Below are 23598 nucleotides of genomic sequence, written 5' to 3'. Positions count from 1 at the left end.
TTCAGGGATTCAGGGAATGATTATTCATACAAAACATTATGTCAAGCCAGCCACAAACAAGGGACAAATACTGTCTGTTTAGTGGATGACTGAAAGGGTGGGCAGGTCTTTATCTGTGCCATGGCTGACATAATTAAAGCCATATAATCAATCCTGGTTACTAATCAACATATTGATGTGCAGCAGAATGCTTAATGGCAGGTATTGATGTCCCCTATGTGTGTGAGCAGGTATTGATGTCCCCTATGTGTGTGAGCAGGTATTGATGTCCCCTATGTGTGTGTGCAGGTATTGATGTCCCCTATGTGTGTGTGCAGGCATTGATGTCCCCTATGTGTGTGAGCAGGCATTGATGTCCCCTATGTGTGTGAGCAGGTATTGATGTCCCCTATGTGTGTGAGCAGGTATTGATGTCCCCTATGTGTGTGAGCAGGTATTGATGTCCCCTATGTGTGTGAGCAGGTATTGATGTCCCCTATGTGTGTGAGCAGGTATTGATGTCCCCTATGTGTGTGAGCAGGTATTGATGTCCCCTATGTGTGTGAGCAGGTATTGATGTCCCCTATGTGTGTGAGCAGGTATTGATGTCCCCTATGTGTGTGAGCAGGTATTGATGTCCCCTATGTGTGTGAGCAGGTATTGATGTCCCCTATGTGTGTGAGCAGGTATTGATGTCCCCTATGTGTGTGAGCAGGTATTGATGTCCCCTATGTGTGTGAGCAGGTATTGATGTCCCCTATGTGTGTGAGCAGGTATTGATGTCCCCTATGTGTGTGAGCAGGTATTGATGTCCCCAGGTATTGATGTATGTGTGTGAGCAGGTATTGATGTCCCCTATGTGTGTGAGCAGGTATTGATGTCCCCTATGTGTGTGAGCAGGTATTGATGTCCCCTATGTGTGTGAGCAGGTATTGATGTCCCCTATGTGTGTGAGCAGGTATTGATGTCCCCTATGTGTGTGAGCAGGTATTGATGTCCCCTATGTGTGTGAGCAGGTATTGATGTCCCCTATGTGTGTGAGCAGGTATTGATGTCCCCTATGTGTGTGAGCAGGTATTGATGTCCCCTATGTGTGTGAGCAGGTATTGATGTCCCCTATGTGTGTGAGCAGGTATTGATGTCCCCTATGTGTGTGAGCATTGATGTCCCTATGTGTGTGAGCAGGTGATTGATGTCCCCTATGTGTGTGAGCAGGTATTGATGTCCCCTATGTGTGTGAGCAGGTATTGATGTCCCCTATGTGTGTGAGCAGGTATTGATGTCCCCTATGTGTGTGAGCATTGATGTCCCCTATGTGTGTGAGCAGGATTGATGTCCCCTATGTGTGTGAGCAGGTATTGATGTCCCCTATGTGTTGAGGTATTGTCCCCTATGTGTGTGAGCATTGATGTCCCCTATGTGTGTGAGCAGGTATTGATGTCCCCTATGTGTGTGAGCAGGTATTGATGTCCCCTATATGTGTGTGAGCAGGTATTGATGTCCCCTATGTGTGTGAGCAGGTATTGATGTCCCCTATGTGTGTGAGCAGGCATTGATCCCCTATGTGTGTCCCCTATGTGTGTGAGCAGGTATTGATGTCCCCTATGTGTGTGAGCAGGCATTGATGTCCCCTATGTGTGTGAGCAGGTATTGATGTCCCCTATGTGTGTGAGCAGGTATTGATGTGAGCAGGTATTGATGTCCCCTATGTGTGTGAGCAGGTATTGATGTCCCCTATGTGTGTGAGCAGGTATTGATGTCCCCTATGTGTGTGAGCAGGCATTGATGTCCCCTATGTGTGTGAGCAGGTATTGATGTCCCCTATGTGTGTGAGCAGGTATTGATGTCCCCTATGTGTGTGAGCAGGTATTGATGTCCCCCTATTGATGTCCCCTATGTGTGAGCAGGTATTGATGTCCCCCCCTATGTGTGTGAGCAGGTATTGATGTCCCCTATGTGTGAGCAGGTATTGATGTCCCCAGGCAGGTATTGATGTCCCCTATGTGTGTGAGCAGGCATTGATGTCCCCTATGTGTGTGAGCAGGCATTGATGTCCCCTATGTGTGTGAGGTATTGATGTCCCCTATGTATTGATGTCCCCTATGTGTGTGAGCAGGTATTGATGTCCCCTATGTGTGTGAGCAGGTATTGATGTCCCCTATGTGTGTGAGCAGGCATTGAGGCAGGTATTGATGTCCCCTATGTGTGTGAGCAGGTATTGATGTCCCCTATGTGTGTGAGCAGGTATTGATGTCCCCTATGATGTGTGTGAGCAGGTATTGATGTCCCCTATGTGTGTGAGCAGGTATTGATGTCCCCTATGTGTGTGAGCAGGTATTGATGTCCCCTATGTGTGTGAGCAGGTATTGATGTCCCCTATGTGTGTGAGCAGGTATTGATGTCCCCTATGTGTGTGAGCAGGCATTGATGTCCCCTATGTGTGTGAGCAGGTATTGATGTCCCCTATGTGTGTGAGCAGGTATTGATGTCCCCTATGTGTGTGAGCAGGTATTGATGTCCCCTATGTGTGTGAGCAGGTATTGATGTCCCCTATGTGTGTGAGCAGGTATTGATGTCCCCTATGTGTGTGAGCATTGATGTCCCCTATTGAGGTATTGTCCCCTATGTGTGTGAGCAGGCATTGATGTCCCCTATGTGTGTGAGCAGGTATTGATGTCCCCTATGTGTGTGAGCAGGTATTGATGTCCCCTATGTGTGTGAGCAGGTATTGATGTCCCCTATGTGTGTGAGCAGGTATTGATGTCCCCTATGTGTGTGAGCAGGTATTGATGTCCCCTATGTGTGTGAGCAGGTATTGATGTCCCCTATGTGTGTGATGATGTGTGTGAGCAGGTATTGATGTCCCCTATGTGTGTGAGCAGGTATTGATGTCCCCTATGTGTGTGAGCAGGTATTGATGTCCCCTATGTGTGTGAGCAGGTATTGATGTCCCCTATGTGTGTGAGCAGGTATTGATGTCCCCTATGTGTGTGATGTCCCCTATGTGTGTATTGATGTCCCCTATGTGTGTGAGCAGGTATTGATGTCCCCTATTGAGCAGGTATTGATGTCCCCTATGTGTGTGAGCAGGTATTGATGTCCCCTATGTGTGTGAGCAGGTATTGATGTCCCCTATGTGTGTGAGCAGGTATTGATGTCCCCTATGTGTGTGAGCAGGTATTGATGTCCCCTATGTGTGTATTGATGTCCCCTAGGTGAGCAGGTGATGTCCCCAGGTGTGATTGATGTCCCCCAGGTATTGATGTCCCCTATGTGTGTGAGCAGGTATTGATGTCCCCTATGTGTGTGAGCAGGCATTGATGTCCCCTATGTGTGTGAGCAGGTATTGATGTCCCCTATGTGTGTGAGCAGGTATTGATGTCCCCTATGTGTGTGAGCAGGTATTGATGTCCCCTATGTGTGTGAGCAGGCATTGATGTCCCCTATGTGTGTGAGCAGGTATTGATGTCCCCTATGTGTGTGAGCAGGCATTGATGTCCCCTATGTGTGTGAGCAGGCATTGATGTCCCCTATGTGTGTGAGCAGGCATTGATGTCCCCTATGTGTGTGAGCAGGTATTGATGTCCCCTATGTGTGTGAGCAGGCATTGATGTCCCCTATGTGTGTGAGCAGGCATTGATGTCCCCTATGTGTGTGAGCAGGCATTGATGTCCCCTATGTGTGTGAGCAGGTATTGATGTCCCCTATGTGTGTGAGCAGGCATTGATGTCCCCTATGTGTGTGAGCAGGTATTGATGTCCCCTATGTGTGTGAGCAGGTATTGATGTCCCCTATGTGTGTGAGCAGGTATTGATGTCCCCTATGTGTGTGAGCAGGTATTGATGTCCCTATGTGTGTGAGCAGGTATTGATGTCCCCTATGTGTGTGAGCAGGCATTGATGTCCCCTATGTGTGTGAGCAGGTATTGATGTCCCCTATGTGTGTGAGGTATTGATGTCCCCTAGGCATTGATGTCCCCTATGTGTGTGAGCAGGTATTGATGTCCCCTATGTGTGTGAGCAGGTATTGATGTCCCCTATGTGTGTGTGAGCAGGTGAGCATTGATGTCCCCTATGTGTGTGAGCAGGCATTGATGTCCCCTATGTGTGTGAGCAGGCATTGATGTCCCCTATGTGTGTGAGCAGGCATTGATGTCCCCTATGTGTGTGAGCAGGCATTGATGTCCCCTATGTGTGTGAGCAGGCATTGATGTCCCCTATGTGTGAGCAGGTATTGATGTCCCCTATGTGTGTGAGCAGGCATTGATGTCCCCTATGTGTGTGAGCAGGCATTGATGTCCCCTATGTGTGTGAGCAGGCATTGATGTCCCCTATGTGTGTGAGCAGGCATTGATGTCCCTATGTGTGAGCAGGCATTGATGTCCCCTATGTGTGTGAGCAGGCATTGATGTCCCCTATGTGTGTGAGCAGGCATTGATGTCCCCTATGTGTGTGAGCAGGCATTGATGTCCCCTATGTGTGTGAGCAGGCATTGATGTCCCCTATGTGTGTGAGCAGGCATTGATGTCCCCTATGTGTGTGAGCAGGCATTGATGTCCCCTATGTGTGTGAGGTATTGATGTCCCCTATGTGTGTGGCAGGCATTGATGTCCCCTATGTGTGTGAGCAGGCATTGATGTCCCCTATGTGTGTGAGCAGGCATTGATGTCCCCTATGTGTGTGAGCAGGTATTGATGTCCCCTATGTGTGTGAGCAGGCATTGATGTCCCCTATGTGTGTGAGCAGGCATTGATGTCCCCTATGTGTGTGAGCAGGCATTGATGTCCCCTATGTGTGTGAGCAGGTATTGATGTCCCCTATGTGTGTGAGCAGGTATTGATGTCCCCTATTGATGTCCCCTATGTGTGTGAGCAGGCATTGATGTCCCCTATGTGTGTGAGCAGGCATTGATGTTCCCCCTATGTGTGTGAGCAGGCATTGATGTCCCCTATGTGTGTGAGCAGGTATTGATGTCCCCTATGTGTGTGAGCAGGCATTGATGTCCCCTATGTGTGTGAGCAGGCATTGATGTCCCCTATGTGTGTGAGCAGGCATTGATGTCCCCTATGTGTGTGAGCAGGCATTGATGTCCCCTATGTGTGTGAGCAGGCATTGATGTCCCCTATGTGTGTGAGCAGGCATTGATTTTTCCCCTATGTGTGTGAGCAGGCATTGATGTCCCCTATGTGTGTGAGCAGGCATTGATTTTCCCCTATGTGTGTGAGCAGGCATTGATTTTCCCCTATGTGTGTGAGCAGGCATGTGATTTTTCCCCTATGTGTGTGAGCAGGCATTGATTTTCCCCTATGTGTGTGAGCAGGTCCCCTATTGATTTTGTCCCCTATGTGTGTGAGCAGGCATTGATTTCCCCTATGTGTGTGAGCAGGCATTGATTTTCCCCTATGTGTGTGAGCAGGCATTGATTTTCCCCTATGTGTGTGAGCAGGCATTGATTTTCCCCTATGTGTGTGAGCAGGCATTGATTTTCCCCTATGTGTGTGAGCAGGCATTGATGTCCCCTATGTGTGTGAGCAGGCATTGATGTCCCCTATGTGTGTGAGCAGGCATTGATTTCCCCTATGTGTGTGAGGTATTGATTTCCCCTATGTGTGTGAGCATTGATGTCCCCTATGTGTGTGAGCAGGCATTGATGTCCCCTATGTGTGTGAGCAGGCATTGATGTCCCCTTTTTCCCCTATGTGTGTAGCAGGCATTGATTTCCCCTATGTGTGTGAGCAGGCATTGATTTCCCCTATGTGTGTGAGCAGGCATTGATGTTCCCCTATGTGTGTGAGCAGGCATTGATTTTCCCCTATGTGTGTGAGCAGGCATTGATTGATTTCCCCTATGTGTGTGAGCAGGCATTGATTTCCCCTATGGGTGTGAGCAGGCATTGATTTTCCCCTATGTGTGTGAGCAGGCTATTGCATTGATTTTCCCCTATGTGTGTGAGCAGGTCCCCTATGTGTGTGAGCAGGATTGATGTCCCCTATGTGTGTGAGCAGGCATTGATTTTCCCCTATGTGTGTGAGCAGGCATTGATTTCCCCTATGTGTGTGAGCAGGCATTGATTTTCCCCTATGTGTGTGAGCAGGCATTGATTTTCCCCTATGTGTGTGAGCAGGCATTGATTTTCCCCTATGTGTGTGAGCAGGCATTGATTTCCCCTATGTGTGTGAGCAGGCATTGATGTTTCCCCTATGTGTGTGAGCAGGCATTGATTTTCCCCTATGTGTGTGAGCAGGCATTGATTTTCCCCTATGTGTGTGAGCAGGCATTGATTTTCCCCTATGTGTGTGAGCAGGCATTGATTTTCCCCTATGTGTGTGAGCAGGCATTGATTTTCCCCTATGTGTGTGAGCAGGCATTGATTTTCCCCTATGTGTGTGAGCAGGCATTGATTTCCCCTATGTGTGTGAGCAGGCATTGATTTTCCCCTATGTGTGTGAGCAGGCATTGATTTTCCCTATGTGTGTGAGCAGGCATTGATTTTCCCCTATGTGTGTGAGCAGGCATTGATTTCCCCTATGTGTGTGAGCAGGCATTGATTTCCCCTATGTGTGTGAGCAGGCATTGATTTCCCCTATGTGTGTGGGCAGGCATTGATTTTCCCCTAAGTGTGTGAGCAGGCATTGATTTTCCCCTATGTGTGTGAGCAGGCATTGCTGGGACTGGGTTCACTGTGGCCAGCGCAAAAAAATCTATTTCTCCCCAGTCAGATTATCGTACAAAACTCTGTAATTTAACTCTTATGTGATGTGGAATGGAATGCCATCGGAATTCATGATGCGCACCTTATATCTATACCAATCACTACAACATGGGGTGTGTTTGCTCGTAACCTCTTTGTATGCTTTCTGTATATTTTCTCTCCTTATTCCCTCCTTCTCAGATGATTCCATTACTGCATTTCATTGCTCTTGTGAATATTAAACTGAGAGTAGGCTGTATCTGAAGTGACTGAGCTCAGTAGATTATGACGTCTGTATGTGCGTGTTGATGTATGCCATGCTAATAACGGCGTTCGTTCACTCCAGGGTTGTTCAGCAGCTGCTAATTGCTGTGACATAGTTCTCTACCTCCAGTAGCCCCCTCAGCCCAGGGCCAATGACACTGCTATCCTGGGATGGTCATGGGCAGGTCAGCCCATTCAGAGGGGCAGAGTGATGCTACTGCGGATGCTGCAGCTGTGAATACTGCCCATGCTACGCTGTCTATCCTCTCTTTCTCCTCTCCCCTCTCTTCTCTCTCCTTTCTTCTCTTTCTCCTCTCTCCTCTTTCTCCTCTCTCCTCTCTTCTCTCTCCTTTCTTCTCTTTCTCCTCTCTCCTCTTTCTCCTCTCTCCTCTTTCTCCTCTCTTCTCTACCCTCTCATCTCTCTCCTCACTCTCCTCTCCTCTCCTCTCCTCTCCTCTCCTCTCCTCTCCTCTCCTCTCCTCTCTCTCTCTCCTCTCTCCTCCTCTCCTCTCCTCTCCTCTCCTCCTCTCCTCTCCTCTCCTCTCCTCTCTCTCTGTCTATCATCTTTCCTCTCCTCTCTCTCTGTCTCATTCTCCTCTCTCCTCTCTCTCCTTTCTTTCTTCACTCTCTCTTCTCTCTCTGCTATTTCTCCTTTCTCTTCTCTTCTCTTTCCTTGCTCCTCTCTCTCCTCTCCCTGCTATTTCTCCTTTCTCTTCTCTTCTCTTTCCTTGCTCCTCTCTCTCCTCTCCCTTTTCTCTTTCCTCTCCCTCCTCTTTTCTCCCTTCTCTTCTCTACCTCTTCTCTTCATCTCTTCTCTTCTCTTCTCTTCTCTTCTCTTCTCTTCTCTTCTCTTCTCTTCTCTTCTCTTCTCTTCTCTTCTCTTCTCTTCTCTTCTCTTCTCTTCTCTCTCCTCTCCTCTCCTCTCTCTCTCCTCTCCTCTCCTCTCCTCTCCTCTCCTCTCCTCTCTTCTCTCTCTGTCTATCATCTTTCTCCTCTCTCCTCTCCTCTCTCTGCTCTCACTCTCCTCTCTCTCTTCTCCTTTCTTTCTTCACTCTCTCTTCTCTCTCTCCTATTTCTCCTTTCTCTCCTCTTCTCTTTCCTCGCTCCTCTCTCTTCTCTCCCTTTTCTCTTTCCTCTCCTTCCTCTCTCTCCTCTCTCTCCTCTCTCCCCTCTTCTCTCTTTCCTCTCCCTCCCCTCTGTCCTCTCCCTTCTATCTTTCCTCTCCCTCCTCTCTTTCCTCTCTCCTGTCTCTCTCCTCCCTCTCCTCTCTCCTGTCTCTCTCCTCCCTCTTCTCTCTTTCCTCTCTCCCCTCTTCTCCACAGCTCCCCCAGATTACTGCTTTGTCTAAAGGCTGAGGAGGAGGAGTGTTAGCTAGTTACTGCTGTGATATAGAGTCAAAGGAGGATGAAATGTTCTGGCAAAGAGACAGAGGTTGGAGCATATGTTCTCCAGTCCTCTGGCTGTATGAGGGAAATTATCTGACACACATTATTAGTCATCTTGTTAAGGCAAGTGCTTAACCTTCTGTGGCTGGGCTTGATAGGAGAGGTGGGGGTTCGCATATGGACCCTCATCCCTTCATAAACACACCTCCTCGTGAGCAGTGATTTGGATTTGGCCTAACTCTACATGTTACAAATGTTCACTTCTCTTGAAAAAAAGGCACAATGTGATCTCGTGTGCCTCCTGTAGCTCTGAAACGCACAGCATAGCCAGTATAAATGGTAACAGCAGGAAAGCGGCCTTGTTATTTCTTCTTACAGCTTCTCAAGAGCTCTCTTGGGGTGCACCAGTAGATCAATGTTTGTCCAAATGTCACATATTACCTGCAGCAAACCACATTCAGGTCTTGACATAGATGCACCAGACTGTGTGTGTGTGTGTGTGTGTGTGTGTGTGTGTGTGTGTGTGTGTGTGTGTGTGTGTGTGTGTGTGTGTGTGTGTGTGTGTGTGTGTGTGTGTGTGTGTGTGTGTGTGTGTGTGTGTGTGTGTGTGTGCTAGATACATTTCAATGTAGTGAATCAGCTCCCCTTAGCCATACTTTCAGTATTGATTTTTCCTAAACATTGTAAAGCAGTGTGTGTTTATATGCATGCTAGGGTTTAGCACCATTCAATTGTGCACATATTCATTGTCATAAAATGGGACATACAAGAGTTTGTGGTCAAGCAGGCTGTTGCAGCTTTCAGCACCAGAGGGGTGGACAGCTCCTCACTGCAGTAGGGTGAATTCTCAGATGTTTTTTGTTAGCACAGTGGACGTTATTATTAAGGTGTTATTATGTCACAAACCAACCAACAGATCGATTACAGAACAAGCTGTCTGTACATCACTAGCTCATCCACCACTTTACCCACACTTCTCCCACTATTCACAACCTCTCCCTAGCTGGCCTCTGCTATAGATTTATCAACCAGGTATTGATACGATGATGATTCAATTATGAGGTGAATATTAATAAACAAAACTGCGAAACATATTTATGGCAGTCCTTTGTCACCGCTCCATGACAATGTTGGCTCTGCCTGAGAACTTCAGCCAAGTCTTATTTAATTGAGACAAAATAACAGGAGTTATCTGGGATGGTTTTGTATTCAGCCCAGCTGAAATTCATCAACCAGGCAGCTGCTTTTATCCTTGGCTGTATACCCGTCAGTCCAGGCTACATGCAAGGTCTAAAGACTGGCATGATGTTGAATACATTATCCAAACTGAGGTCAGGACTTTGTTACACAGGGCTTTGTAACACAGGGCTTTGTAACACAGGGCTTTGTAACACAGGGCTTTGTAACACAGGGCTTTGTAACACAGGGCTTTGTAACACAGGACTTTGTAACACAGGGCTTTTAACACAGGACTTTGTAACACAGGACTTTGTAACACAGGACTTTGTAACACAGGGCTTTGTAACACAGGGCTTTGTAACACAGGACTTTGTAACACAGGACTTTGTAACACAGGACTTTGTAACACAGGACTTTGTAACACAGGGCTTTGTAACACAGGGCTTTGTAACACAGGGCTTTGTAACACAGGACTTTGTAACACAGGGCTTTGGGCTTTGTAACACAGGGCTTTGTAACACAGGGCTTTGTAACACAGGACTTTGTAACACAGGGCTTTGTAACACAGGGCTTTGTAACACAGGCTTTGTAACACAGGGCTTTGTAACACAGGGCTTTGTAACACAGGGCTTTGTAACACAGGGCTTTGTAAACTTTGTAACAGGGCTTTGTAACACCGGGCTTTGTAACACCGGGCTTTGTAACACCGGGCTTTGTAACACCGGGCTTTGTAACACCGGGCTTTGTAACACAGGGCTTTGTAACACAGGGCTTTGTAACACAGGCTTTGTAACACAGGGCTTTGTAACACAGGGCTTTGTAACACAGGGCTTTGTAACACAGGGCTTTGTAACACAGGGCTTTGTAACACAGGACTTTGTAACACAGGACTTTGTAACACAGGGCTTTGTAACACAGGGCTTTGTAACACAGGACTTTGTAACACCGGACTTTGTAACACAAAAAAGTGAACTAAACCAGGTATGTGACCAGAATTAAACAGGTATTATCACATATGATAGAGGGAATTAGAGTTGTTCTGATGAATAAAACATCGGATTTAGTATATGGAAAATCTTACTGACATTCATTATACTTGACAATATTCCAGGGTTCCTATGTTAGAATGTTCCAGTTCTGTTGGTATTGAGATATTACTTTTGAATATTGTTGATGCCTATTCTTGGAAACACTTTTCTTTGTACCTTCTTCAGTTGATTTTCTCAAAAGGATTTGATATGTTCAGCGTTATTAATTTTTTTTAAAAAGGTACTTTTACGGAAGCTTTAAATAAATATTTGATGAGCCACATTAGCAGAAGTTGGAGTGTATAAACCCCCTTTGAACCTCTTGGTTGTTGCAAAAGCCCATTTGAATTCTAATAGGAAGAACTGGAAATAGGCCAGTTCCATTTGAGTTGTTAGACTCCGTGTCGGCCTAGAAAACTTTTCTTAACACTTTTTACAGGTGAAACACAGTGTGCCAGTATTTGTGTTGGAGTACTTTTATATATGACTGTTAGGATGGTTGTACAAATATTACATGCTTTTTCAGCGTACTATCATTTTGTAGCACTCTTGTCATTTCCAGGCATTCTATAAGTAGTTCTAGTAAAGTCTGTGAATGTTTTCAGACAATATATAGTTTGATAATTCAACTGCCTGACAGAAGTTGATTTTGGTTAATGTGCTTGATTTGGATGAGATCACATTGAGTTGAGACCATCCCAAAAATGTATCTTAAATGGTTTTCTCAATACAATTTAACAAAATAATATTTCATTGGGTAATGTTTGTTTAGGATTGTGATTGTTCAGCTCCTCATGAAGGCAATCACATTACATGGCATGGTTTTAATAAGGGATCTGATGCGAGCCAGCAGTGACAGGGCTTGCTACTGATGGTGGTGGAGACAGAGACGAGAGAGAGATGAGAGAGGAGAAAAAGGGGGCTGTGTGGGCTGTGTGTTTCACCACTCACATATCTTGTTATGGGGGCAGTAGGGATCACTATAACGCTTGTGTGATATACAAATATGACTTATTGACTTATTCCACATTTTGTTGTGCTACAGCCTGAATACAAAATGGATTAAATATATATTTTTTGTCACCCATCTACACACAACACCTCGTAATGACAAGTGAAAACATGTTTTTAGATATTTTTCCAAGTTTATTGAACATGAAATACTGAAATAACCCCCGAGTCAATACTTTGTAAAAGCACCTTTGGCAGCTATTACAGCTGTGAGTCTTTCTGGGTTTGTCTCTAAGAACTTTCCATGCCTGGATTGTACAGCATTTGCCCATTATTATTTTCGCAACTCTTCAAGCTCTGTCAAATTGGTTTTTGATCATTGCTAGACACCCATTTTCAGGTCTTGCGATAGATTTTCAAGTAGATTTAGGTCAAAACTGTAACTTGGCCACTCAATAACATTCACTGTCTTATTGGTAAGCAATTTCAGTGCAGATTTGGTCTTGTGATTTAGGTTATTGTCTTGCTGAAAGGTGAATTCATCTCCCAATGTCTGGTGGAAAGCAGACTGAACCAGGTTTCCTCTAGGATTTTCCCTGTGCTTAGCTCCCTTCCATTTATTTTTTATCCTGAAATACTCTCCAGTCCTTAATGATTACACGCATACCCATAACATGATGCATCCACCACTATGCTTGAAAATATGGTACTCAGTAATGTGTTGAATTGGATTTTCCCGAAATATAACACTTTGTATTCAAGACAAAAAGTTAATTGCTTTACTTTAGTGCCTTGTTGCAAACAGGATGCATGCAAATGTTTATTCTGTACAGGTATCCTTCTTTTCACTCTGTCAATTAGGTTAGTATTGTGGCGTAACTACAATATTGTTGTTCATACTCAGTTTTCTCCTGTCACAGCCATTCATTTCGAACTGTTTTAAAGTCACCATTGGGCTCATGGTGAAATCCCTGAGCAGTTTCCTTCCTCTTCGGCAACTGAGTTAGGAAGGATGCCTGTATCTTTGTAGTGACTTTGTAGTGAATCTGTGTTTGAAATTCACTGTTTGACTGATGGACCATACAGATAATTGTATGTTTGGGGTACAGAGATCATGCAAAACACTATTATTGCACACAGAGTGAGTTCATGCAACTTAGTATGTGTTTTTAGCTTGCTAAATAAAAAGCTATATACAGAGATACAGTAGCCTATTAGCCACGTTATGACTGACCTTTGATCATTGCCCTTTGCTAGATTGATTGTTTTGACATTCCCAGCCTTAGTTACATTAGTCCGTTTTTGTCCAATATATGTGACCCACCACATGTATTAGGTCCAAATGTCGCAAAATTTCAAATGGTGTTTTATTTTATTTTTTATATAAAATGTATTTTTTACATGGAATCCAATTGGTAATTACAGTCTTGTCTCATCACTGCAACTCCCGTATGGACTCGGGAGAAGCGAAGGTCGAGAGCCGCGCGTCTTCCGAAACAAGCTGCACTGCTTTTTGACACAATGCCCACTTAACCCGTAAGTCAGCCACACCAATGGGTCGGAGGAAACACCGTACACCTGGCGAACATGTCAGCGTGCACTGCACCCGGCCCGCCACAGGAGTCGCTAGTTCATGATGGGACAAGGACATCCCTGCCAGCCAAACCCTCCCCCAACCCGGACGATGCTGGGCCAATTGTGTGCCGCACCATGGGTCTCCCGGTCATGGCCGGCTGCGACAGAGCCTGGACTCGAACCCAGAATCTGTAGTGGCACAGTGCCTTGGGAGGCCCCAACATTTGCTTTCTAACCCTCTCGCGTGTTCTCTCTGTCTCCATCAACAAGGTTTCCATGTCTGCTCCACACAGACCAGAGAAGTAAGCGGGCGAGCAATGCATCATGGTCATTGTAGTTAATTATCAGGTTGTCTGCGCTAAACTATGTCGAATATTGTTTGGACTTGATCTGATTTATCGCTACAAAAAACTGAGCATCAAGCACACAGAAAAAAATGAAGGAAATGGAATTCAAATAATTGAACCTATGTCAGTCAATTAGTTATTTAAAAACGACATTATTAGTAAACCTATAAATTTCACACAGATAAGCATTACAATTGTTTCTTTTTTTTAAAGGGAAATGTGTGATTGGTACATCCATTTTTTAACTAAATTATATTGGTTTGAACCGCAGATTGCCCCTTTAAAGTAAGGACGTGATTTTGGAATCTGTAGAATAAAAGCTTCACCTGTGCTTTAGAAAAGATCCCATTTTTTCGTGCACCACTATTGTATAGTGTTGAATGGGTGCAGGTGCAGGGTTAATTGTGGCCTAGCTCTGTATCCCTGTAACAACGGGGAAGGTGAGAAATGGCCAGAATCAATGCAAAGGATCCAATGAACAAGCCACTCAGCTGCTTTCTGCCTGCTGTCTTTTATAACTCTTAAATGGTGCTGTAACCGTGATATATGGTGAGTAATGAACTGCTGAACAGGTGTTTGAGCATCCATGATCAGACACAGTGTGCCAACCAGCCAACACACTCTGTGTATAGAGTATGACTGTATGTCACAACATTGGGGTTTGCGTGGGTTAAACAGATCAGTATGTAATGGCCATGCAGTGTCACACAGGTTAGACCTGGATGTTGTTTACTTTCTGAATGGCTCTTTACAACCGTTTCACTTCTGCAAGAATCCCACCAGGTTGGGACTTACACGTCTATGTGGAGGGATGTATTACTGGAGGTATGTGTTACTGGAGGGATGTGTTACTGGAGGGATGTGTTACTGGAGGCATGTGTTACTGGAGGCATGTGTTACTGGAGGGATGTGTTACTGGAGGGATGTGTTACTGGAGGGATGTGTTACTGGAGGGATGTGTTACTGGAGGGTTGTGTTACTGGAGGGTTGTGTTACTGGAGGGTTGTGTTACTGGAGGGTTGTGTTACTGGAGGGTTGTGTTACTGGAGGGTTGTGTTACTGGAGGGATGTGTTACTGGAGGGTTGTGTTACTGGAGGGTTGTGTTACTGGAGGGTTGTTGTATGTGTTACTGCAGGGATGTGTTACTGGAGGGATGTGTTACTGGAGGGTGGTGTTATGTGTTACTGGAGGGATGTGTTACTGGAGGTATGTGTTACTGGAGGTATGTGTTACTGGAGGGGTGTGTTACTGGAGGGAATGTTACTGGAGGGATGTGTTGCTGAAGGTATGTGTTACTGGAGGGAGTGTTACTGGAGAGATGTGTTACTGGAGGGATGTGGTATGTGTTACTGGAGGTATGTGTTACTGGAGGTATGTGTTACTGGAGGGATGTGTTACTCAACACTTAGTGATGTATTTTCCCTCTCACCGAGGCCCAGTCAGTGGAGTGACTTTGGAGTGATTGAGTCCTGTCAGATGGAGTGGGCTGCTCCACTGATGGCCTGGTGGCTGTATCGGTGTTCCTTTGTGGCTGTGTAGCTGTGTTGCTGTGTAGGTGTGTGGCTGTGTAGCTGTGTTTAAAGAGTTGCTGTGTAGCTGTGCAGCTGTGCAGCTGTGCAGCTGTGTTGCTGTGTAGCTGAGTAGCTGTGTGGCTGTGTAGCTGTGTAGATGTGTAGCTGTGTGGTGGTGTAGCTGTGTAGCTGGGTTGCTTTGTCACTGGATAGCTGTGTATCTGTGGTGCTGTGTGCCTGTGTTGCTGTGTTAATGTTTAGCTGTGTAGCTTTGTAACTGTGTAGCTGTGTTGCTGTGTAGCTGTTTAGCTGTGTTGTTCTGTAGCTGTGTAGCTGAGTAGCTGTGTGGCTGTGTTGATGTGTGGATCTGTGGCTGTGTAGCTGTGTTGCTGGGTGGCTGTGTAACTGTGTAGCTGTGTTGCTGCGTAGCTGTGTAGCTGTGTAGCTGAGTAACTGTGATGCTGTGTTGCCATGTGGCCGTGTGGCTGTGTAGCTGTTTAGCTGTGTAGTAGTGTGGCTGTGTGGTTGTGTGGCTGTGTAGCTGTGTGGCTGTGTAGCTCTGTAGCTGTGTTGCTGTTTGTCTGTGTAGCTGTGTTTCTGTGTTGCTGAGTAGCTGTGTTGCTGTGTAGATGTGTAGCTCTGTTGCTGTGTAGCTGTGTAGCTGAGTAGCTTGGTTGGTGTGTTGCTGTGCAGCTGTGTAGCCATTTAGCTGTGTTGTTGTGTGCTGTGTAGATCTGTAGCTGCATTGCTGTGTAGCTGTGTAGCTGAGTAGCTGTGTAGCTGTGTTGCTGTGTAGCTGTGTAGATGGGTGGCTGTGTGAATGTGTAGCTGTGTTTATGTGTGGGTGTGTAGCCGTGTTAATGTGTAGCTGTGTAGCTGTGGTGCTGTGTAGCTGTTTACCTGTGTTGCTGTGTAGCTGAGTAGCTGTGTTGCTGTGTAGCCGTGTAGCTGAGTAACTGTGTTGCTGTGTAGCCATGTTGCTATGTAGCTGTGTAGCTGAGTAGCTATGTTGGTGTGTTGCTGTCTTGCTGTGTAGATGTGTGGCTGTGTAGCTGTGTTACTGTGTAGCTGAGCAGCTGTGTTGCTGTTTAGCTGTGTGGCTGTGTAGCATTTAGCTGTGTTGTTGTGTGCTGTGTAGATGTGTTGCTATGTTGCTGTGTAGCTGTGTTAATGTGTAGCTGACTAGCTGTGTTGCTGTGTAGCTGTGTAGATCGGTGGTTGTGTAGCTGTGTGGCTGTGTAGCCGTGTAGCTGTGTTAATGTGTAGCTATGGTGCTGTGTAGCTGTTTAGCTGTGTAGCTGTGTAGCTGTGTTGCTGTGTAGCTATGTGACTGTGTGACTGTGTAGCTGTGTTACTGTGTAGCTGTGTAGCTGAGTATCTGTGTAGCTGTGTAGATGGGTGGCTGTGTGAATGTGTAGCTGTGTTTATGTGTGGGTGTGTAGCCGTGTTAATGTGTAGCTGTGTAGCTGTGGTGCTGTGTAGCTGTTTACATGTGTTGCTGTGTAGCTGAGTAGCTGTGTTGCTGTGTAGCCGTGTAGCTGAGTAACTGTGTTGCTGTGTAGCCATGTTGGTGTGTTGCTGTCTTGCTGTGTAGATGTGTGGCTGTGTAGCTGTGTTACTGTGTAGCTGAGCAGCTGTGTTGCTGTTTAGCTGTGTGGCTGTGTAGCATTTAGCTGTGTTGCTGCGTAGCTGTGTAGCTGTGTAGCTGAGTAACTGTGATGCTGTGTTGCCATGTGGCCGTGTGGCTGTGTAGCTGTTTAGCTGTGTAGTAGTGTGGCTGTGTGGTTGTGTGGCTGTGTAGCTGTGTGGCTGTGTAGCTCTGTAGCTGTGTTGCTGTTTGTCTGTGTAGCTGTGTTTCTGTGTTGCTGAGTAGCTGTGTTGCTGTGTAGATGTGTAGCTCTGTTGCTGTGTAGCTGTGTAGCTGAGTAGCTTGGTTGGTGTGTTGCTGTGCAGCTGTGTAGCCATTTAGCTGTGTTGTTGTGTGCTGTGTAGATCTGTAGCTGCATTGCTGTGTAGCTGTGTAGCTGAGTAGCTGTGTAGCTGTGTTGCTGTGTAGCTGTGTAGATGGGTGGCTGTGTGAATGTGTAGCTGTGTTAATGTGTAGCTGTGTAGCTGTGGTGCTGTGTAGCTGTTTACCTGTGTTGCTGTGTAGCTGAGTAGCTGTGTTGCTGTGTAGCCGTGTAGCTGAGTAACTGTGTTGCTGTGTAGCCATGTTGCTATGTAGCTGTGTAGCTGAGTAGCTATGTTGGTGTGTTGCTGTCTTGCTGTTTAGCTGTGTGGCTGTGTAGCATTTAGCTGTGTTGTTGTGTGCTGTGTAGATGTGTTGCTATGTTGCTGTGTAGCTGTGTTAATGTGTAGCTGACTAGCTGTGTTGCTGTGTAGCTGTGTAGATCGGTGGTTGTGTAGCTGTGTGGCTGTGTAGCCGTGTAGCTGTGTTAATGTGTAGCTATGGTGCTGTGTAGCTGTTTAGCTGTGTAGCTGTGTAGCTGTGTTGCTGTGTAGCTATGTGGCTGTGTGACTGTAGCTGTGTTACTGTGTAGCTGTGTAGCTGAGTATCTGTGTTGCTGTGTAGCAGTGTTGCCATGTGGCTGTGTGGCTGTGTAGTAGTGTGGCTGTGTGGCTGTGTAGCTGTGTGGCTGTGTTGCTGTTTGTCTGTGTAGCTGTGTTGCTATGTAGCTGTGTAGATGTGTGGCTGTGTAGCTGTGTAGCTATGTAACTGTGTAGCTGAGTAGCTGTGTGGCTGTGTTGCTGTGTAGCTGTGTAGCCATTTAGCTGTGTTGTTGTGTGCTGTGTAGATGTGTAGCTACGTTGCTGTGTAGCTGTGTAGCTGTGTAGCCGTGTTAATGTGTAGCTGTGTAGCTGTGTAACTGTGTTGCTGTGTAGCTGTGTTAATGTGTAGCTGTGTTAATGTGTAGCTGTGTAGCTGTGTAGATGTGTTGGTGTGTTGCTGTGTAGGTCTGAGGCTGTGTAGCTGAGTAGCTGTGTGGCTGTTTTGGTGTGTTGGTGTGTTGCTGTGTAGCTGTTTAGATGTGTGACTGTGTAGTTGTGTTACTGTGTAGCTGTGTTGTTGTGTGCTGTGTAGATGTGTAGCTACGTTGCTGTGTAGCTGTGTAGCCGTGTTAATGTGTAGCTGTGTAGCTGAGTAGCTGTGTAGCTGTGTAGATGGGTGGCTGTGTAGCTGTGGTGTTGTGTAGCTGTGTTAATGTGTAGCTGTGTTAATGTATAGCTGTGTAGATGTGTGGCTGTGTAGCTGTGTTTCTGTGTAGCTGTGTTGCTGTGTGGCCGTGTTGCCATATGGCGGTGTAGCTGTTTGGCTGTGTAGTAGTGTGGCTGTGTAGCTGTGTAACTGTTTTGCTGTGTAGCCATGTTGCTGTGTGGCCGTGTAGCTGTGTAGCTCTGTAGCTGTGTAACTGTGTAGCTGTGTGGCTGTGTAGCCGTGTGGCTGTGTAGATGTGTAGCTGTGTGGGTGTGTTGGTGTGTTGCTGTATGGCTGTGTTGGTGTGTGGCTGTGTTGGTGTGTTGCTGTGTAGCTGTGATGGTGTGTAGCTATATTGGTGTGTAGCTGTGTAGCTGTTAAGCTGTGTTGCTTTGTTCCCGGATAGCTGTGTAGATTTGTGGCTGTGTAGCTGTGTGTCTGTGTTGTGTAGCTGTGTAGATTTGTGGCTGTGTAGGTGTGTTGCTGTGTAGCTGTGTAGATGGGTGCTTGTGTAGCTTTGTGGCTGTTTAGCTGTGTAGCTGTGTAGATGTGTAGCTGTTAAGCTGTTTTGCTTTGTGGCTGGATAGATGTGTAGCTGTGTTGCTCTTTTGATTTGTGACTGTGTAGCTCTGTGGCTATGTTGTGTAGCTGTGTAGCTGTGTGGCTGTGTAGCTGAGTAGCTGTGTTGCTGTGTGGCTGTGTAGCTGTGTTGCTGTGTAGCTGTGTTGTCGTGTGGCTGTGTGGCTGTTTGGCTGTGTAGCTGTGTAGCAGTGTGGCTGTGTGGCTGTGTTGCTGTGCGGCTGTGCAGCCGTGTAGCCGTTTTGCCGTGTAGCCGTATAGCCTTGTGGCTGCGTGGCCATGTGGCTGTGTGCTTGAGGAGCATGGCTGGATCCTCTGTCTCCAAAGCCGTCTGAAGCACACAGCAACTCTTCGTGGTCTGAGTGGAGCCCGGAACGGCCAGATGGTGGTACAATCTGACTGCTGGTGCTTTATTCCCAGCACATACTGCTGGTCATGGGAGACAGTGGGCTACACCATTGGTCTCTCAGAGGGGGCTGGTTGAAGATTGTGTTGTCCACAGATAATGGTCTGCCGCCTGGCCGGTCTAATAACTGGCTACCACCGTCACACAGACATCTAATCTCTGCAGGGCTGTAGACTGTAGAGTTGTAGACTGTAGAGTTGTAGACCTGTAGACTGTAGAGCTGTAGACTGTAGAGCTGTAGAGCTGTAGACTGTAGAGCTGTAGACCGTAGAGTTGTAGACTGTAGAGCTGCAGGGCTGTAGAGCTGCAGGGCTGTAGACTGTAGAGTTGTAGACTGTAGAGTTGTAGACTGTAGAGTTGTAGACTGTAGAGCTGCAGGGCTGTAGAGCTGCAGGGCTGTAGACTGTAGAGCTGTAGACTGTAGAGTTGTAGACTGTAGAGTTGTAGACTGTAGAGCTGCAGGGCTGTAGGCTGTAGAGTTGTAGACTGTAGAGTTATAGACTGTAGAGTTGTAGACTGTAGAGTTGCAGGGCTGTAGGCTGTAGAGTTGTAGACTGTAGAGCTGTAGACTGCAGAGCTACAGGGTTGTAGACTGTAGAGTTGTATACTGTAGAGTTGTAGGCTGTAGAGTTGTAGACTGTAGAGCTGTAGACTGTAGAGCTGTAGACTGTAGAGCTGTAGACTGTAGAGTTGTAGACTGTAGAGCTGCAGGGCTGTAGATCTGCAGGGCTGTAGACTGTAGAGTTGTAGACTGTGGAGTTGTAGACTGTAGAGTTGTAGACTGTAGAGTTGCAGGGCTGTAGGCTGTAGAGTTGTAGACTGTAGAGCTGTAGACTGTAGAGCTGCAGGGTTGTAGACTGTAGTGTTGTAGACTGTAGAGTTGTAGGATGTAGAGTTGTAGACTGTAGAGTTGTAGACTGTAGAGCTGTAGACTGTAGAGCTGCAGGGTTGTAGACTGTATAGTTGTAGACTGTAGAGTTGTAGACTGTAGAGCTGTAGACTGTAGAGCTGCAGGGCTGTAGGCTGTAGAGTTGTAGACTGTAGAGCTGCAGGGCTGTAGACTGTAGAGTTGTAGACTGTAGAGTTGTAGGCTGTAGAGTTGTAGACTGTAGAGTTGTAGACTGTAGAGTTGTAGACTGTAGAGTTGTAGGCTGTAGAGTTGTAGACTGTAGAGTTGTAGACTGTAGAGCTGTAGACTGTAGAGCTGCAGGGCTGTAGGCTGTAGAGTTGTAGACTGTAGAGCTGCAGGGCTGTAGACTGTAGAGTTGTAGACTGTAGAGCTGCAGACTGTAGAGTTGTAGACTGTAGAGCTGCAGGGCTGTAGACTGCAGAGTTGTAGACTGTAGAGCTGTAGACTGTAGAGCTGCAGGGCTGTAGAGTTGTAGACTGTAGAGCTGCAGGGCTGTAGACTGTAGAGTTGTAGACTGTAGAGCTGCAGGGCTGTAGACTGTAGAGTTGTAGACTGGAGAGCTGCAGGGCTGTAGGCTGTAGACTGTAGAGTTGTAGACTGTAGAGCTGTAGACTGTAGAGCTGCAGGGCTGTAGACCATAGAGTTGTAGACTGTAGAGCTGCAGGGCTGTAGGCTGTAGAGTTGTAGACTGTAGAGTTGCAGGCTGTAGAGTTGTAGACTGTAGAGTTGTAGACTGTAGAGTTGTAGGCTGACTGTAGAGTTGTAGACTGTAGAGTTGTAGACTGTAGAGCTGTAGACTGTAGAGCTGCAGGGCTGTAGGCTGTAGAGTTGTAGACTGTAGAGCTGTAGACTGTAGAGCTGCAGGGCTGTAGACCATAGAGTTGTAGACTGTAGAGCTGCAGGGCTGTAGGCTGTAGAGTTGTAGACTGTAGAGTTGTGCTGTAGAGTTGTAGACTGTAGAGTTGTAGACTGTAGAGCTGTAGACTGTAGAGCTGCAGGGCTGTAGGCTGTAGACTGTAGAGCTGTAGACTGTAGAGCTGCAGGGCTGTAGCATAGAGTTGTAGACTGTAGAGCTGCAGGGCTGTAGGCTGTAGAGTTGTAGACTGTAGAGGGCTGTGTAGAGCTGTAGACTGTAGAGCTGCAGGGCTGTAGGCTGTAGAGTTGTAGACTGTGGAGCTGCAGACTGTAGAACTGTAGAGTTGTAGACTGTAGAGCTGCAGGGCTGTAGACTGTAGAGCTGTAGACTGTAGAGTTGTAGACTGTAGAGCTGCAGGGCTGTAGACTGTCGAGTTGTAGACTGTAGAGCTGCAGGGCTGTAGACTGTAGAGTTGTAGACTGTAGAGCTGTAGACTGTAGAGCTGTAGACTGTAGAGCTGTAGAGCTGCAGGGCTGTAGAGCTGCAGGGCTGTAGACTGTAGAGCTGTAGGCTGTAGAGCTGCAGGGCTGTAGGCTGTAGAGTTGTAGACTGTAGAGCTGTAGACTGTAGAGCTGCAGGGCTGTAGGCTGTAGAGTTGTAGACTGTGGAGCTGTAGACTGTAGAACTGTAGAGTTGTAGACTGTAGAGCTGCAGGGCTGTAGACTGTAGAGCTGTAGACTGTAGAGTTGTAGACTGTAGAGCTGCAGGGCTGTAGACTGTCGAGTTGTAGACTGTAGAGCTGCAGGGCTGTAGACTGTAGAGTTGTAGACTGTAGAGCTGTAGACTGTAGAGCTGTAGACTGTAGACTGTAGAGTTGTAGACTGTAGAGCTGCAGGGCTGTAGACTGTAGAGTTGTAGACTGTAGAGCTGTAGACTGTAGAGCTGTAGACTGTAGAGTTGTAGACTGTAGAGCTGCAGGGCTGTAGACTGTAGAGTTGTAGACTGTAGAGCTGCAGGGCTGTAGACTGTACAGTTGTAGACTGTAGAGCTGCAGGGCTGTAGGCTGTAAAGTTGTAGACTGTAGAGCTGCAGGGCTGTAGACTGTAGAGCTGCAGGGCTGTAGACTGTAGAGCTGTAGAATGTAGTCAATCTGCCACGTTACACCCCAATTTACAATTCACTTACTTCTGAATTCAAGGGGGATTTCAAACCACTGTGTCTCTTCTGTGGTGAATTCCACTTTGGAACTTGTTGCCCATTTTAAAGAACGTGCTCCAACCAGCAGATCATTAACTTTGAAAACCTTAAGAGGACATATGGTTATAGAAATGCTTTGGGAAAGGAGCGATACCTCACATTTCAACGAACTAAGCAGAAAACCGTCTTTCTTGCACTAGTGAGTGTTCCTTTTAGAAGGATGACTGTTATAGACTACAGTTAGTACTAACGCTTGGCATTACCTGGGGATTTGGTCATGTTAGAGGTTTTAGAGGTTCTACAAAATGATTTATGAGAAGAAGGCGTAAGGAAAAACCATCCGTTTTAGTGTGCAGACCTCAATCCTCTTCATTCTGAGAGATGAGAAAGTGTTACAGTTAGATCAGTACAATTAGACATCACAGTAGTAGATTGTCATACCAGGGCTCAGCGGGGTACTACAGCATGTCTTCATGGGACAGTTTTAGAAAGTGGGAACCCCTAAATATTTGATGGCCAGATACTTGGAAAGAGGGCCTAATGGCCCGCAGTCTGCAAACCATGTATACTGTATTGGATAGAAATAGCATCTTGTTGTTGTATTTACTCACATGGTTCTGTAAGTAGATGGATGATCTGTGTGTGGTGTTTAAAGGGCTCCTGCTGGGGTTGGGTTGTTCACAGGGAGAGGCATACAGTATCATACAGATGTAGGATCTTCATTTGAGACAGTTTTCTACAGCAGGAAAATAATCCTGCAGCAGCAGAAAATATGAATTATTATGTGGATTAAAATGAATGGACATTTTTGTTGTGTTTTGCTACTGTTTTGTTTCTTAAGGGAGTCTGAAAGTGGAAATTCCAAACTTCAGAAACGTCTTTATACATCAAATACAGTAGAGTTTTAAACATTGGACGCGTTTAAAGGAAAGTTCTTCTGCAAGAGGGTGATCAAATTAAGATCCTACATCTGTAGGTCTGGCCTTGTGCTCTCATCAGTGGCATCCCAACAGTCCTTTTGTCTCTAGGGATCCTTTTTGAATTGAGTAAGGCGAGCCCTGGTACCCTTTACTCATGTCCTGGACAGTAAAAAAGAGGCACCAAAGCTGCTGTCCAGTCCCTGTGATTTATGTTGGTCTTATCCCAGAGCCTGATTTACATGTTTGTTCTGCCCGGTAACTCATGGCAGGGGTTCAACTTAATACTAACAATGGAACTATCTTTGTGTCCTTGACAGCAGGTGAAATAAGTTGTAGACAAACTCTGGCCCAGAACTCACTGTGAAGGTACGTTTCCAATGACTGGTTGAGCGCTTATGGAGGAAATAATGCCTGGTTGAGCGCTTATGGAGGAAATAATGCCTGGTTGAGCGCTTATGGAGGAAATAATGCCTGGTTGAGCTCTTACGGAGGAAATAATGCCTGCTTGAGCTCTTACGGAGGAAATAATGCCTGGTTGAGCTCTTACGGAGGAAATAATGCCTGGTTGAGCTCTTACGGAGGAAATAATGCCTGGTTGAGCTCTTACGGAGGAAATAATGCCTG

General features: G+C 46.4%; 2 protein-coding genes across 2 annotated transcripts in view; one reads left to right on the top strand and one right to left on the bottom strand.

Annotated features, from left to right (window-relative positions):
* The window catches only part of LOC112256032 (X-linked interleukin-1 receptor accessory protein-like 2), a 424604-nt gene that overhangs the window by 20003 nt on the left and 381003 nt on the right, over positions 1 to 23598 (top strand). The window lies entirely within an intron of this gene.
* Positions 16580 to 17122, bottom strand: LOC121847024 (putative uncharacterized protein FLJ46204). The gene has a single exon (XM_042326310.1). It carries the CDS (start codon positions 17120 to 17122, stop codon positions 16580 to 16582), a length of 543 nt encoding a protein of 180 aa, XP_042182244.1.

The sequence above is a fragment of the Oncorhynchus tshawytscha genome, linkage group LG08, assembly GCF_018296145.1.
Source record: "Oncorhynchus tshawytscha isolate Ot180627B linkage group LG08, Otsh_v2.0, whole genome shotgun sequence".
Taxonomy (NCBI): domain Eukaryota; kingdom Metazoa; phylum Chordata; class Actinopteri; order Salmoniformes; family Salmonidae; genus Oncorhynchus; species Oncorhynchus tshawytscha.
Note: the sequence above shows the minus strand (reverse complement) of the source record. Positions and strands in the feature narration are given on the sequence as shown.